The sequence below is a fragment of the Moschus berezovskii genome, chromosome 8 (genome assembly GCF_049115385.1).
Source record: "Moschus berezovskii isolate FMDL1 chromosome 8, NW_MosBer_1.0, whole genome shotgun sequence".
Classification (NCBI taxonomy): Eukaryota; Metazoa; Chordata; class Mammalia; order Artiodactyla; family Moschidae; genus Moschus; species Moschus berezovskii.
Window position 1 is genome coordinate 62,978,475 of NC_142467.1, and position 15,715 is coordinate 62,994,189.

Consider the following 15,715-nt stretch of genomic DNA (forward strand, 5'->3'; position numbering starts at 1 on the left):
TGTGTATGGCTATTCTTACTCTTTTTGTCTGCTGCATCATAGGGATGAACTATAATGAACTATAATTTAGTTAACCAGTACTCTCTTAGTGAACATTAATGTTACCAGTTTTTTCTCTTTTACATCAAATGCTTCAACAGGAATTCTCGTAGGTAATGTTTTAGAGTATACTCGCTGGTATGTAAGTAACCGTGAAATTGTGCTTGTAGGGTGCCATCTTAGTATATAGCACAGAGTAGCTCGTAGGGAGTATGTATTAAAAGACACTGCCAAACTGCTGTCTAAAAAGAGTAACTGTTTTTACGGTTGACAACTGCGTTCTGATAAGTCTTCAGCCCCCTGGCGAAGGAGGACACAGCATGACTCTGGGGGCTGGAGCAACAGCTCTTTCCACCTAACTGCCTGGATGATTTCCTGTTTGCAATGGGCCTGTCTCTTCTTCCTGTGGCAGTCTCTTCTGCTTCTTCTGGGTCCAGTTTCCCCCTTAGGGTTATGCCCCCTAATTTTTGCTGTGATATAAGTTATGCTAGGCTGGGGAAGGGTGAGTCCCCCAGTTAAAAGCTGGGCTGGGGAAGACCGTTGCTCCCAGCTGCTGATGTTATAGTTCTGCTGAGTACCAGGTAATTGGGAAAAGGACCCTCATATTTTGCATAGCCTGTTTCTTATATCTCACTGTTATTGTTTCCAGGGACTGCTTAATCTTTAACTTTAGAGGCATGGGCCCAGGTTTATGGGGATTTTGTTGTTTGGTAATTGGATGACCATGCCTGGGCCATCAGCAGAGCTAGTTGGGAGGGATATTAATGGGACCCTATTAATGAAATGGCAATTAAAATTCTTTGAACAATGTGTTTACATCAGCCTGCCAAAGCTGAGCTGAAACCACCCAGCCATGGGATGGAAAAACCATTGAATTTCACATGTTTGTGGAGAGAAATGGCCTTTTTTTGATTGATTGAGTCACTTAAGACCATGGAATGAAGCAATTAAACTAAGGACAGCAAAAAACTTTGACAAAGCACTTGAAAAAACACAACCCTCTGACTTAGTGAGGGTTATCTGGTGAAATTGCTGCCTCCAGCTTGGCATCATAAGATAATAATGATGGTGATGGTCATGATGGAAGTTTCTGCCATTTCTTAATACTTACAAGGTACCAGGCAAGGTGCTACACACTTCAAAACTGTAAGAGGTAGTTATTACTTTCCTAACTTATAGATGAAGAAACGGAAACCTTGGAGAAGTTTGGTAACTTGCTCCAGATCACATAGTTTGTGAGTGGCAATGCCAAGATTCACGAAGAGGCTGCCTGACTCCAGGGCCTGTGCTCTGAGCCCACTGTTTATTTTCACAACTCCCCAGGCCAGTTCAGCCTCTCTGCCCATGGCCGCTGCCTCACTTCTGCCTCCCCTTGATTTCCTGCTTCTACCCTGAAGGTGGCATATGAAGCATTAGTGTGGATGCAGGTAGTTTTTATTGTTAGCTGTTCTCCTTCTGGGAATTTTAGGAGACTTCCCTGTTCCTTCCATTCTCTGGAGAACAGGGAACTCTGATGTTGAATCAACAACATTGATAACTGGGCAGTTTTTTTTTTTTTTTACAGACTTTTATCTATGCATCTACAAACATACACACACATACACAACTGTAATGGAGGATAGTGTTTTTGAATAAGATTATACAATGGCAAGCCACTCCAGTACTCTTTTTTTTTTTTTTGAACAGAGGAAAATTTATATGTCGAACCTGGACTGGTCACTTATGATAATATACATGCTACAATTCCATTCTCCCCAATCATTCCACCTTCACCCTCTCCCACAGAGTTCCAAAGACTGTTCTAAATGCCTATGTCTCTTTTGCAGTCTCTTATACAGGGTTCAGGTTACCATTTTTCTAAATTCCATATATATGCGTTAATATACAGTATTGATGTTCTTCTTTCTGGCTTACTTCACTCTGTATAATAGGCTCCAATTTCATCCACCTCATTAAAACTGATTCAAATGCATTCTTTTTGATGGCTGAGAAATACTCCATTGTGTATATGTACCAAAGCTTTCTTATCCATTCATCTGCAGATGGACATCTAGGTTGCTTCCATGTCCTGGCTATTATAAACAGTGCTGCAATGAACATTGGAGTACATGTGTCTCTTTCAATTCTGGTTTCCTCGGTGTGTATGCCCAGGAGTGCGATCGCTGGATCATATGGCAGTTCTATTTCCAGTTTTCTGAGGAATCTCCACACTGTTCTCCATAGTGGCTGTACTAGTTTGCATTCCCACCAACAGTGTAAGAGGGTTCCCTTCTCTCCACACCCTCTCCAGCATTTATTGCATGTAGACTTTTGGATAGCAGCCATTCTGACTGGTGTGAAATGGTATCTCATTGTGGTTTTGATTTGCATTTCTCTGATGATGAGGGATGTTGAGCATTTTTTCATGTGTTTGTTAGCCATCTTTATGTCTTCTTTGGAGAAATGTCTGTTTAGTTCTTTGGCCCATTTTTTGATTGGGTCACTTAGTTTTCTGGAATTAAGCTGCAGGAGCTGCTTGTATAATTTGGAGATTAATCCTTTATCAGTTGCTTCATTTGCTATTATTTTCTCCCATTCTGAAGGCTGTCTTTTCACCTTGCTTATAGTTTCCTTTGCTGTGCAGAAGCTTTTGATTTTAATTAGGTCCCATTTGTTTATTTTTGCTTTTATTTCCAATATACTGGGAGGTGGGTCTTGGAGGATCCTGCTGTGATTTATGTCGGAGAGTGTTTTGCCTACGTTCTCCTCTAGGAGTTTTATAGTTTCTGGTCTTACATTTAGATCTTTAATCCATTTTGAGTTTATTTTGGTATATGGTGTTAGGAAGTGTTCTAGTTTCATTCTTTTGCAAGTGGCTGACCAGTTTTCCCAGCACCACTTGTTAAAGAGACTGTCTTTTCTCCATTTTATATTCTTGCCTCCTTTGTCGAAGATAAGGTGTCCATAGGAGCGTGGGTTTATCTCTGGGCTTTCTATTTTGTTCCATTGATCTATATTTCTGTCTTTATGCCAGTACCATACTGTCTTGATGACTGTGGCTTTGTAATAGAGCCTGAAGTCCGGCAGGTTAATTCCCCCAGTTCCATTCTTCCTCCTCAAAATTGCTTTGGCTATTCGAGGTTTTTTGTATTTCCATACAAATTGTGAGATTATTCGTTCTAGTTCGATAACTGGGCAGTTTTGATACAGCCCTTTACTCTGTGTATATGATAGCAAGGGGAGGTATAGTACATACACTTCTGGAATTAAGTCAGCATGGCAAGAGAGCTCTTATCCCACCATCCCAGGGAGAATGGAGGCAGTGAAATTTAGAGTCCGAGGGCTGGTGGTCGTGACCCTTGTGGGACGTAGTCAGGTAGATCTGTGTTATTCTCTGTGGCAGCTGAGCTTTCTCCCTGGAGCAAGGAAACTATGGGCCCTGAAAGCCAAGTACTGATCAGGAAAGCTTACCTCTGCTCTCCAAAAATAGAGTTAATAGAGGGAAGGGGAGAGAGATTTAAAGTAGCTCTGTTTTTTTAAAACCCTACTAAAATGTTTTGATTCTGTTTGTGTGTCCACCTTTCGTTAGCAAGTCCTGGGGCCTGATAAGTGGTTCCATTCAGAGACACTCACTCATACCTGTTTGCTGGGTTGCTGGTCCCAGAATAACTGGGTTCATCTCATCTCTGCAGGTCAAAGAAGTCATAGATGAGTTATCACTTTCATTTGATCTGGGCTTGTGGTTTAGATAAACCTGATCAAAGCTTTAGGTTTATTTCACACCATAAAGAGGGAGGAATGGACTTGGGACTTGCTTGAGAGGTTGCCTGAGGCCTAGAAAGTCTTGAAGAAGCATGGGAAGGGAAGCATGATATTTTCAGAGCTCGATATCTGCAGACACTGAGGATTCACGCTCAAGCAAGACAGACTCAAATAAGACACAGCAGCCTCCCCTCATGGGGATCATAGTCCCAGTATGAGAGAAAGACCTCAGGTGCTAATATGGGTTGATGAGCACTGTGATTTTAATTTCTTATTTTGGTGACTTTGGGAACACAGAAGAATACCACGTCATCTAGCCTGATAGGTGGGTTAGGGAAAGATTTCTATCCAAGGGTCTGAAATTTGAACCCAGGTCTGATGCCAAAATGTTCGAAATACTACTACTCTAAGATTGATTTTTTAAAAGAAAATATATTTAGATTCATATTTTCTTTCTCTCTCTGCAGTGTCTCTAAGGGATTCTCAAGTTCTGATGTCTATATCAATTTTATCAAAACGACCTGCTCAGGACAGGCTTTTATTATTTTGGAAACTAAGATTCTTATCAGAATATTTGTTATTATATATAGATAACATTAATTTCTTTGTGTGTGTGTGTGTACAAGAAACCCACTTTAATTATTAAGATTCATAGTCAGTGAAAAGTAAAGATGGAGAAAACAACATCATGCCAACACTAATTAAAAAAAAGCTGGAGGGCTATATAGATAGCATTAGCTTCAAAACCAGGCTCTACCACTTACTGCCATGTGATACTAAGATCATGACTTAGGCTTTCTGGGTCTCCATTTCTTCATCTGTAAAGTGGAGATATTGATATTCGCTTCAGCTGGGCTTTTGGAAGATATAAGTGACATAATATATGTAAAATACCTAGTATGTTAGCCATTTTTAGGAAAATCCCTTAACTTTGTCCAGGCCCTTAACTTTGTCTTTTCTTTGTAAAGACCCAGCTATTCCCGTTTCCTGGGAATGTGCCACCCAGTTTCCTTATCCTTTCAATACTGGGAAGATATATTTGTGTCTCTTGGTGGGGAAAGGATTTACAATTGTCTGGTGCCCCTTGCCTTCTCCATAATTTCTCATCTAAATAGGCAGGAACAGTTCCGTTATATTTCATTTATCAAAACTTGGACTTTTATTTTTTCTGAGAAAAAAAAATTATTATTACTTTCAGCAAGTAGGGAGAACACTGGGGATCTTTCCCAAAGCAGTGTCTCCAAAACTTACATCTTAGACAGTGTTTGCTACTTCTAGTAAAGCCTGGTTAATTGGAACTCCTAGTTCAGTTCAGTTCAGTCACTCAATCATGTCCGACTCTTTGAGAACCCATGAATCACAGCACACCAGGCCTCCCTGTCCATCACCAACTCCCGGAGTTCACTCAAACTCATGTCCATCGAGTCGGTGATGCCATCCAGCCATCTCATTCTCTGTTGTCCCCGTCTCCTCCCGCCCCCAATCCCTCCTAGCATCAGACTCTTTTCTAGTGAGTCAACTTGTCGCATGAGGTGGCCAAAGTATTGGAGTTTCAGCTTTAGCATCAGTCCTTCCAATGAACACCCAGGAATGATCTCCTTTAGAATGGACTGGTTGGATCTCCTTGCAGTCCAAGGCACTCTCAAGAGTCTTCTCCAGCACCACAGTTCAAAAGCATCAATTCTTCAGCGATCAGCTTTCTTCACAGTCCAACTCTCACAACCATACATGACCACCGGAAAAACCATAGCCTTGACTAGGCGGACCTTGATGTCTCTACTTTTTAATATACTATCAAGGTTGGTCATAACTTTCCTTCCAAGGAGTAAGCGTCTTTTAATTTCCTGGCTGCAATCAGCATCTGCAGTGATTTTAGAGCCCAAAAAATAAAGTCTGACACTGTTTCCACTGTTTCCCCATCTATTTCCCATGAAGTGATGGGACCAGATGCCATGATCTTCGTTTTCTGAATGTTGAGCTTCAAACCAACCTTTTCACTCTCCTCTTTCACTTTCATCAAGAGGCTTTTTAGTTCCTCTTCACTTTCTGCGGTAAGGGTAGTGTCATCTGCATATCTGAGGTTATTGATATTTCTCCTGGCCTTCTTGATCCCAGCTTGTGCTTCTTCCAGCCCAGAGTCTCCCATGATGTACTCTGCATATAAGTTAAATAAGCAGGGTGACAATATACAACCTTGACGTACTCCTTTTCCTATTTGGAGCCAGTCTGTTGTTCCATGTCCAGTTCTAACTGTTGCTTCCTGACCTGCATACAGGTTTCTCAAGAGGCAGGTCAGGTGGTCTGGGATTCCCATCTCTTTCAGAATGTTCCACAGTTTATTGTGATCCACACAGTCAAAGGCTTTGGCATAGTCAATAAAGCAGAAATAAATGTTTTTCTGGAACTCTCTTGCTTTTTTCGATGATCCATCGGATATTGGCAATTTGATCTCTGGTTCCTCTGCCTGTTCTAAAACCAGCTTGAACATCTGGAAGTTCATGGTTCACATATTGCTGAAGCCTGGCTTGGAGAATTTTGAGCATGACTTTATGTGTGAGATGAGTGCAATTGTGTGGTAATTTGAGCATTCTTTGGCATTGCCTTTTTTGGGATTGGAATAAAAACTGACGTTTTCCAGTCCTGTGCCCACTGCTGAGTTTTCCAAATTTGCTGGCATATTGAGTGCAGCACTTTCACAGCATCATCTTTCAGGATTTGAAATAGCTCAACTGGAGTTCCATCACCTCCACTAGCTTTGTTCGTAGTGATGCTTCCAAAGGCCCACTTGACTTCACATTCCAGGATGTCTGACCCTAGGTGAGTGATCACACCATTGTGATTATCTGGGTCATGAAGATCTTTTTTGTACAGTTCTTCTGTGTATTCTTGCCACCTCTTCTTAATATCTTCTGCTTCTGTTAGGTCCATACCATTTCTGTCCTTTATCGAGCCCATCTTTGCATAAAATGTTCCCTTGGTATCTCTAATTCTTTTGAGGAGATCTCTAGTCTTTCCCATTCTGTTGTTTTCCTCTATTTCTTTGCATTGATCTCTGAGGAAGGCTTTCTTATCTCTCCTTGCTCTTCTTTGAAACTCTGCATTCAGATGCTTATATCTTTCCTTTTCTCCTTTGCTTTTCGCTTCTCTTCTTTTCACAGCTATTTGTAAGGCCTCCTCAGACAGCCATTTTGCTTTTCGCATTTCTTTCCCATGGGGATGGTCTTGATCCCTGTCTCCCATACAATGTCACAAATCTCCATCCATAGTTCATCAGGCACTCTATCTATCAGATCTAGTCCCTTAAATCTATTTCTCACTTCCACTGTATAATCAAAAGGGGTTTGATTTAGGTCATACCTGAATGGTCTAGTGGTTTTCCCTACTTTCTTCAATTTAAGTCTGAATTTGGCAATAACAAGTTCATGATCTGAGCCACAGTCAGCTCCCGGTCTTGTTTTTGCTGACTGTATAGAGCTTCTCCATCTTTGGCTGCAAAGAATATAATCAACCTGATTTCGGTGTTGACCATCTGGTGATATCCATGTGTAGAGTCTTCTCTTGTGTTGTTGGAAGTGGGTGTTTGCTATGACCAGTGTGTTCTCTTGGCAGAACTCTATTAGCCTTTGCCCTGCTTCATTCCATACTGCAAGGCCAAATTTTCCTGTTGCTCCAGATTTGCCTGTTACTGGTGTCTTGTGTTACCCTTTTATAAGCCAGTTGTCTCCTTGTAAACATCAGCTCTACTTTCTTCCTTTTTGAAGAAACACTGCTTTTGGCACATAATGTGTGAACAGTTATTGAGCACTTGCAGTGGTCTCAGGAAATGTGAATTATTGTACATATATTTATCTAATGCCCATCACACCTTTATGAGTTAAGTGCTATTATTAGCTCCATTTAATGGATGAGAAAACTCCAGCCTTAAGAAATTCAGTACTTATATCACTAGAAAGTTTGTGGAGCTCAGTGGAATTAAAGTGGGATTCTGAGACCTTTGAGTCCATGGCCTCACTGGCAGGTTATGCAGTCTCAAAGGATGACTGATGCTGTGGAAATGCTTCTCCGTTGGAGAGCAGTGCTGCCCGCATTGGGCTTCATAATGAAGGTACCTGTGCATGTGATATTTCTCCTTCATTTCTAAAGAGTTTCTTATGGATCTCAAGGTAGGCTAATATATGTTATCATTTTTGAACAACCTGGAGATAGAAGTCAGGCTTTATGTTCCCATTTTATGATTAATGAAGTCAGAGCCTGAAAAGAAGGGACTATAAGAAGTGGAGCTAGGTAAACCCAGGTCTTCTGACTGTTAGGCACAATTAATCATTACATTCTCCCTTAATACATTAAAAGCAAAGCAAAAGAAATCTAAAAAATTTCCAAACAAGTGTTAAAGGCAGAAGCTGATTCTCAAGATGTATCTTGCGGGAGCAGAGTGGGTTCTTTCCAGAAGATCCTGAGAAGAGCGCTGATGAGTACAGAGTCTTCTGGATAACTCCTGTTTCCCAGGAAACTGAGTTAACCAGAGGAGCCTGTTCCTATTTTTTGTATCCTGTTGTGTCTCGAGTGTTGCTAACATAAAAGGTCTCCTCTGGGGCTCAGCCCTGTGTCCCAGGCTGAAGGGAGAAGGGAAGGGGTTTCTTTCTGGGCCCTTCTTTGTGTCCTGCTCATGCCTTGCACGTCTCCTTGGTCTCTGGGTGTGCCAGTCCTGAGTGAGAGACGCTCCTGCCCAACACCTCCCTTGTCTCCTCCCCACCAGACGCTGCTTCCTGGGAGGATTTCTGAAGGGATTTCAGTGGGAACTTCAAGATGGGCAAAGCAGCAGCCAACTTCAGAGAGATGGGACCCAGACTCACATGGTGCGATGCCCCAGGCTGTGAGAGATGGGGAAGTACGGAGTGCTGACTACTTTTTGCCTTGCTTTATTTTGAGTACTTCTTGTTTGTCCACCAAGTCATCTAGGATACGCATCTTTGCGCTTCCATTTTCTTCCTTTTCAAAACCCAAGCTCGTCTCTTGGCTTTCTGAGCTCTGAGGAAGGATTTCTTAAAGCTCAGAATTTTACTTCCTTGCCTCCTCTTATTCTTTTCCCTCTTCTGAATGTTAGTTTTTTATTTTTCCTATCAACCAAAGATAAAGGTGGGAAGACTAGGTATGGCTCTGGGACACAGAGATGTTGGCGTTGGCTGGCCTGCCTCCCCTGCTGAGCTCAGCCATGGCTGGTCCCCCGGAACTCTCTGCCCTACACTTAGTCAGTTTTTCTCTCTGCTGTTTCTTGCATGTTGCCAATGCATCTGGCAACTGGTCCAAAGACTTATTGGGCCAGAAGAGTGTATAAGGAGAATCCTGTTACCTTCCAAGCCTTCAGGCTAAGAATAAATTCCCATCATCCATTCACTTTTATTTAAAAATCTTTAAGAATGGATACTTAAAAAAATAACTATAGTCTTAAATATTCTGAAAGTTAGTTGAATCTCATACTTAAAATCCACGCTTTAACAAAAGATTTTTTTTCTATTGATGTGTAGAGAAGCAAGACCAACTTCTTATGTTGTGACAATTGCTTCCATCTGTAATGGATCTGACTTTTAACTTTGTATTATTATGTACGAACATCCCTGAGCCTCAGGATGGGCAAGCTTTAACTGTGGCTTTAGTTAAATTATTAAGCTAGTGGAGAGCAAGTGGGGAGCCTTTTTTGCCCAGTGAGAGATGGAAAAGATTATTTATAACTCAGACTTTGAAAGTAAAATATTGACATTTAGGGACTTTGGATGAAGGGTATATGGGAATTGTTTGGATCTGAAATTCTTTCAACATATAAAGCTCAAAATGATTTTTATAAGAAATGACTTAAACCTGAAGTTCTTTGTTTGGTTTTTAAGAAGTTGATGAGTGTGATTAGCATGCTCCGATTTTCATTTTCCTTGTGCAACTGTGGCAGAGTTGATGTTTCAGCATGGCCTCCCAGGCATGGAGGCGCTCGAAATCTCACTCCAGGGGCCAGCCAGACCAAGTTGGTGGGGGTGTGGGTGGGGCTTCTGGAATTATCCAAGAAGCTCTCAGGCTAGAGCAGGGACACCACAGAAGAAGGGGAAAGGCCTGGAGGGCAAAGAGCACAGGTGCTCCTGGGGTGATGGTGCAGGGTTGTGAGCACTGAGGAAGGAGCAAGGCCTGGGGCAAATGACAAAGGACCCTGTGGCCTCCAGAGCCTCTTGCACCCGGCGTCGTCAGCCCGTGGGCTGGTTCACCTCGACACAGCTTGCAAAACGTGTTCCCAGTTCCTTTCTCATCAGAGCATGGGAGGGAGGGAAACGTGGTTTTTATCTCCATTGTACACATGAGGATAATGGTGCCACGGGACACAGCTCATAAATGACGCAGCTGGGACTTTAATCTAGAGTCCTTCTTTCAGAAGTACTTGCTCTTTCCCTGGCATCTCACTGCTTCTATAATAGTAGGACGGTGGCCTGGGAGAATGTCAGGGTCAGAATTATCCTCGGCATTTCCCTCATGTGGCCCTTGGGGCTGTGAGATTATCTTGTTCTCATTGTCCCAAACTCCCCTCTATATTACAGCCTTGGAAGGTCCGGCCGCTGTGGACCGTTCCCAGCAGTGGTCTTGGCAGCCACACCCAGACAGAAGCTTAGTTGAGCCTTCTTGTGAACCAGAGATAACAGACTTGACTTGGGCAGGAAGGGATGAACCCTTCCGCCAAGCTTCTAATGCCGACTTCCTACCACAACCCCCAGAGACTTTGGCCATGCAGCAGTTCTAACCCACTTTTGTTTGGCTGAGTGGCAGGGGGCACCGTCTGCAGCTCTGCCAGCCTGTGCCTTGAGGGGAAATGAGCCCAATTAAATAGGCAGGCCCCTGCAAGGCTTCTCTGCAGCGCCATTATTAATCTCATGAAGCATGGAAAAATATAAGCTCACAACTCTGTGCCCAATTTTCCTCTGTGATGATGTTCAGGACAGAGGGTTACACAGGGGGATGCCTTTGCTGCTGAATTAAAAGGCTGGTTTCCCTCCAGCCAGGATGTCTACCTTTCCTCTCCCTCCCGCCTCCCCCAGAGCTCTCCCCGGACTCTGCTCTGAATCCCACAGATTGTCATGGCCTTGGTTCATGGATGGGCAGGAGCGTGTTGTAACTTTGTTTTCTGAACTTACGCTTTTTTTTTTTTTGGAACAGAGCAGCACTTTCCAGAGGTGATGCTGGGGGAAGAATTTCTTAGCCTAAGTCTGGACCAGGTGTGCAGCTTGATATCCAGTGACAAGCTGACCGTTTCTTCAGAAGAGAAGGTATGGCATGGCGCTCTTTGAAACAGAAACCTCTCTCATGAGGTGGCTGTGGGAAGGACTTGTGATTCAGTGAGACCTTTTCTCTTTTCCAAATTTTAAAAGAAAAGGTTTATATATTTTTTGCCCCTTAAAAAGGACTTTCTGGCCCATGATCACTATATATGCTTTATGGACCCTTTAAAGAAGGCGTAATGGTGATGATGATGGCGACAAAGCTGCTTCCATTTCTTAAGCCTTTACAGTTTGCCAAGCCCTATGGTAAGTGCTTGATGTTCTTCAGTTCGTTCAGCCTTCACCCCAGCCCTGTGAGGCAGGCATCACTATTGTCCTCACTTTATAGATAAGGAAACAGACTCAGAGGTGGTAACTATCTTGTTCAATGTCACTCAGTTGGTCTGCATGTCGTTTGATCTTAACCACTGTCCTACACGGCCTTTTGTGAATATCCAGTATTTAAGCCAGAGCCAACCTTTGGGGAACATCTAATTCCAATAGGGAACTGGAATTTTTACTGATGAGGAAACCGAGCCCCACAGAGGGGTTAGGAACTGCTGGAAATCACAGTTTTTCGGTAGCCAAGCCAGGAGTAGAACCAAGGTCTCCTGACACCCGGCCCTCTAACTCACTGACCACACACCTCTTCATTTGTGCTGGAAGCGTGACTTCTGCCCCTGCTTAGCTGACCTGTGACTGCTGATCTGTCCTGCCTCCCAGCCTTCCTTATCTCTGACCCTGTCCATTCAACAGCGATTGCCTCTTAGTCGTGCCCATTCTTCTCGACCCCATGGACTATAGCCCGTCTGGCTCCTCTGTCCATGGAATTTTTCAGGCCACTGAAATCCCCTGCCATTTCCTCTGCCAGGGGATCTTCCCAACTCAGGGATCGAACCTGCATCTCCTGTGTCTTCTACATTGGCAGGTGAATCCTTTACCATTTTGCCACCTGGGAAACCATTATGCTAGGAATATTCTCTACTTCGCTCTTCATCTAGTTGAATTCCCAAACAGTTCAGATTCTTTTTCTACCAGGAAGAATTTCTTTACTCCAGTAGATGTAGTCTACTATCCTGGAAATAACACAAACTTCAGTGTTGGCCACTGGGATCCAAATCTTATCTCTTGTATTTACAAATCAGTGATGTGATGTTGGGCAAGAGACTTTGCTTCTCCACCTCTTTCCTCATTTGTAAAATGTAGGAAGTAATAGAGCATGTTTCCACAGGGTGGTTGTGGGGGTTGAAAGAAGTAAGGTATGTAAAATGCCTATTATAGTACCTATTACCTTGTGGGTGCCTAGTCAATGTTAGCCGAATTGACTGTTGACTGGGCATCTGGAATTATTTTCTCCTCTGTGTTCAAGGAAAATGCTTACCTTGTTCTACTTTTTACTGTAATTAGTTCTCAGCCAGTCTTACCTCCTCCACTCCCTGTGAGTTCCCAGATGGTAGGGACCACACCTTATTTGGGATTTCAGTGGCTCAGTGGTAAAGAATCTGCCTGCAGTGCAGGAGACATGGGTCTGATCCCTGGTTCTGGAAGATCCCCTGGAGGAGGGAATGACAACCCACTCCAGTATTCTTGCCAGGAAAATCCCATGGACAGAGGAGCCTGGTTGGCTACAGTCCATAGCATCACAAAGAGTTGGACACTACTGAAGTGACTGAACACACACACACACACACACACACACAGTGCATAGCATCATGAAGAGTTGGATACTCCTGAAGCGAATGAACACACACACACGCGCGTACACACACACACGGACCCCGCTTACTCATCTCAGTCCTCAGAGATGCTCAGTAAACGTTTCTTGAATTGTCCTAGTCCACCCTTAGTGTCCAAGTTTTAGGCCCTTTCCTGAGGGAATATTCAAAGAAAAGCCCTTGATAAGGATTTTATGTTGGGTATGAGACTGCATCCAAAGGTATCTGTCCAGAGAATGGGGTGAAATTCACAAGGCCCTGCCTGTCATCCTGCAAAAGTGTGGTCAAGAAGAAAAGCAGTGGTTGGTTGGAACTATGGGTGGTCCTGGACTTCAGATGGATCCCCAGAAAGTGCTTGCCACAAGCTGGGCTCTTCTGTAGGCTTAGGGACGTCTCTGCTTCCACTGGCTAATGTGGACAGCACCTCTGCAGGCTTCTTCCTGCCCCAGCCTCAGAAATGGAGAGGCCTTCCTCACTTCTTGCCAAGCCTCTGTACTGTCTTCTCTGGACTGTGCTACCAACTTGGCACAATTTGAAGGAATGAACCAGTTAACTGGTATATGAATGTTGGTTTGTTGGCCAGTTTAGGGCCTGCTCGAGCATATGTCAAATGTAGTTTGAGAAAATGGGAGCAGACATATAAAGCAGCAGGATTTGAATCAATTTAGGGGTGTTGGATTGAGAGGGAGACCCTCCTATCTTAAATTCATGGTGGCCCATCCTGCTCTGAGGTCATAGTAAGTTTTCTTCAAGTGAGGGCTTATCTATGCGTGCTGTGCCAGGACAGATGTGGAGATGGTTGTTGGTAGGGGGAAGCATTATAGTGCCCTGGAAACCACTTGGGTTTTGGATGTGGGCAGAACTGGTTCCACGCTCAGCTTGATGCTTACTAGTTGTATGACCTTGAGAAGTCACTAGTTTCTTTGAGCCGTAATTTATTTACATGTAAAACTGAAATACTAAGAGTGCCTCCCTTATAGAATTGTCTTGAGAATTAGAGATAATGGATTAAAAAAATGAAAATACAGTTTTGGTAGGTGCTCAATAAATGGCAACTATCATTGTAATGATCATAGTTCCCTATTTGGAAGTACTATTGATAAATGGCAGTGGTATCGATTTTGCTATTGGTAATGGTAAAATAAACCATGGTGTTAACTGCATCTTTTGAGAAACAGAAGCATGGCAATAGATATATACACTTAAAACTGGCCTGTAGTGGCTTTCATTTATTCATATGCTTACATATGAGTTGCCCTTTCTGTAGAATCAGTTTGGAGTGTATGTATTTTTCACATTATTGATGTTGTATATCGTATTTGGGTCTCAGAAATTATGTGTAACTTCAGAGTTATATGATGCTTTTCAGAAAATATATTACTTATGGTATGTTTAAGGTTGGCCATGTAATTTTGAGGCTTATTAATGAATAGTGGGTTTTGCCTATATTTTCTCTTTGGAAAAACCCCTAATTTTTTTCCCCCTTAAGTGATTGCTTATTTCTGGAAGTTTAATAGCTGGAAGCTTTGACAATTAGGTGTTTGTCATTTGAATGTTAGCCCTTTAGGCTTTGAAGATTCTGTAATCTGTTCCAGGCGATTTGGTGATTTCTACTCCTTTTAATCACATTGTATGATAGGCATAATTGCTTGCATGCACAATGGCTTTTTCTTGCAATATTGTGTTATAGCAAAATTTTTTGAGTGCATTCAAAGCAGTATCAGGGATTGTCATTTAAGTTAAAATCCAGCTGCATTTGATGTTAGCATTTGCAGAATATTCCGTTGCATTGGCAATCAAATAACCTGTATTCAGCAAAATTCACACTTGAACAGCAGTATCAGTTATATTATGGCTTACTTCTCTACTTGCGGCCTGCAAGTTTCTTTCAACATATATTATAAAATGCAGCCAGGTTTCAGATGTGTCTTACAACTTTGCATCTTGAAATAGAGGAAATGTGGTATTTTACTACTAATGATCATTTTCAGTGTCTGTGGCTGGGCCTAGGACAGCTTGTTTGCTGGAAGTTTGGAAGTGTAGGTTCTGCAGCCAAAATAACTGAATTCGATCCTGGCTCCACTACTTTAACCAGCTGAGCGATCTTGAACAAGTTACTTATCTCCTACCAGAATGCATACACCATGATAATCAGGAATTTTGACTATCTTATGGTTACTGCTAGAGTGGTATCAGGTCCTTGTGTGCTTAGTCATTCATTCGTGTCTGACTCTTTCCAACCCCACAAACTGTAGCCTGCCAGGCTCCTCTGTCCATGGGGATTCTCCCGGCAAGAATACTGGAGTGGGTTGCCATGCCCTTCTCCAGGGGATCTTCCCAACCCAGGGATTGAACCCAGGTCTCCCACATTGCTGGTAGATTCTTTACTGTCTGAGCCACCAGGGAAGCCCATCAGGTCCTTGGTAGACACAAAACATGTTTGTTGAATGAATGAATAAAAGAGCCCTTCTAAATCTCAGTTTTCTCATCTGTGAAAGGGGGGTTGGTGATAGTATAGTATCTATCTTATGGAATTGATCTAGGGATGAAATGAGATGATACGTGTGCCCATGATTGGGGCCTTTCTCACAGGCAAGCTGTTCCTGGGCCCTGTGTTGGTCTGGGTGGTTGGCATGACCTGTGCCTAGCAGGAGCCAGGCTGGTAGCTGTCTTTTGGTCCATCACCTCCAGCACCATCTGGGCCTCTCCCAGAACTCAGATGCTGTTTCTCCTCATGAGCACTTTCTTTTGCCCATGCCTCATCTCTTCTGCTATGCTCAAGCTCCTTGAGGGCTATGAGGGTACCTTAGCCATCCGTGTGTCACACACAGTCCTGACGCAGGGCCCCGGGATGTGCTGGGAGGTGCTCAGCAGACATTTCCTGAACAAGTGACAAGGCAGACTGCAGCTGGACCCTTCCCTGAGCCAGCT

The 15,715-nt window shown here is 43.1% G+C and overlaps 1 protein-coding gene across 1 annotated transcript in view; it reads left to right on the top strand.

Moving 5' to 3' along the window:
• The window catches only part of KLHL3 (kelch like family member 3), a 132,135-nt gene that overhangs the window by 59,617 nt on the left and 56,803 nt on the right, over positions 1 to 15,715 (top strand). The window contains exon 6 of the mRNA XM_055430784.2: positions 10,969 to 11,078. Within this exon, the coding sequence (XP_055286759.1) occupies positions 10,969 to 11,078 (110 nt within the window). The remainder of the gene's footprint in view (positions 1 to 10,968; positions 11,079 to 15,715) is intronic.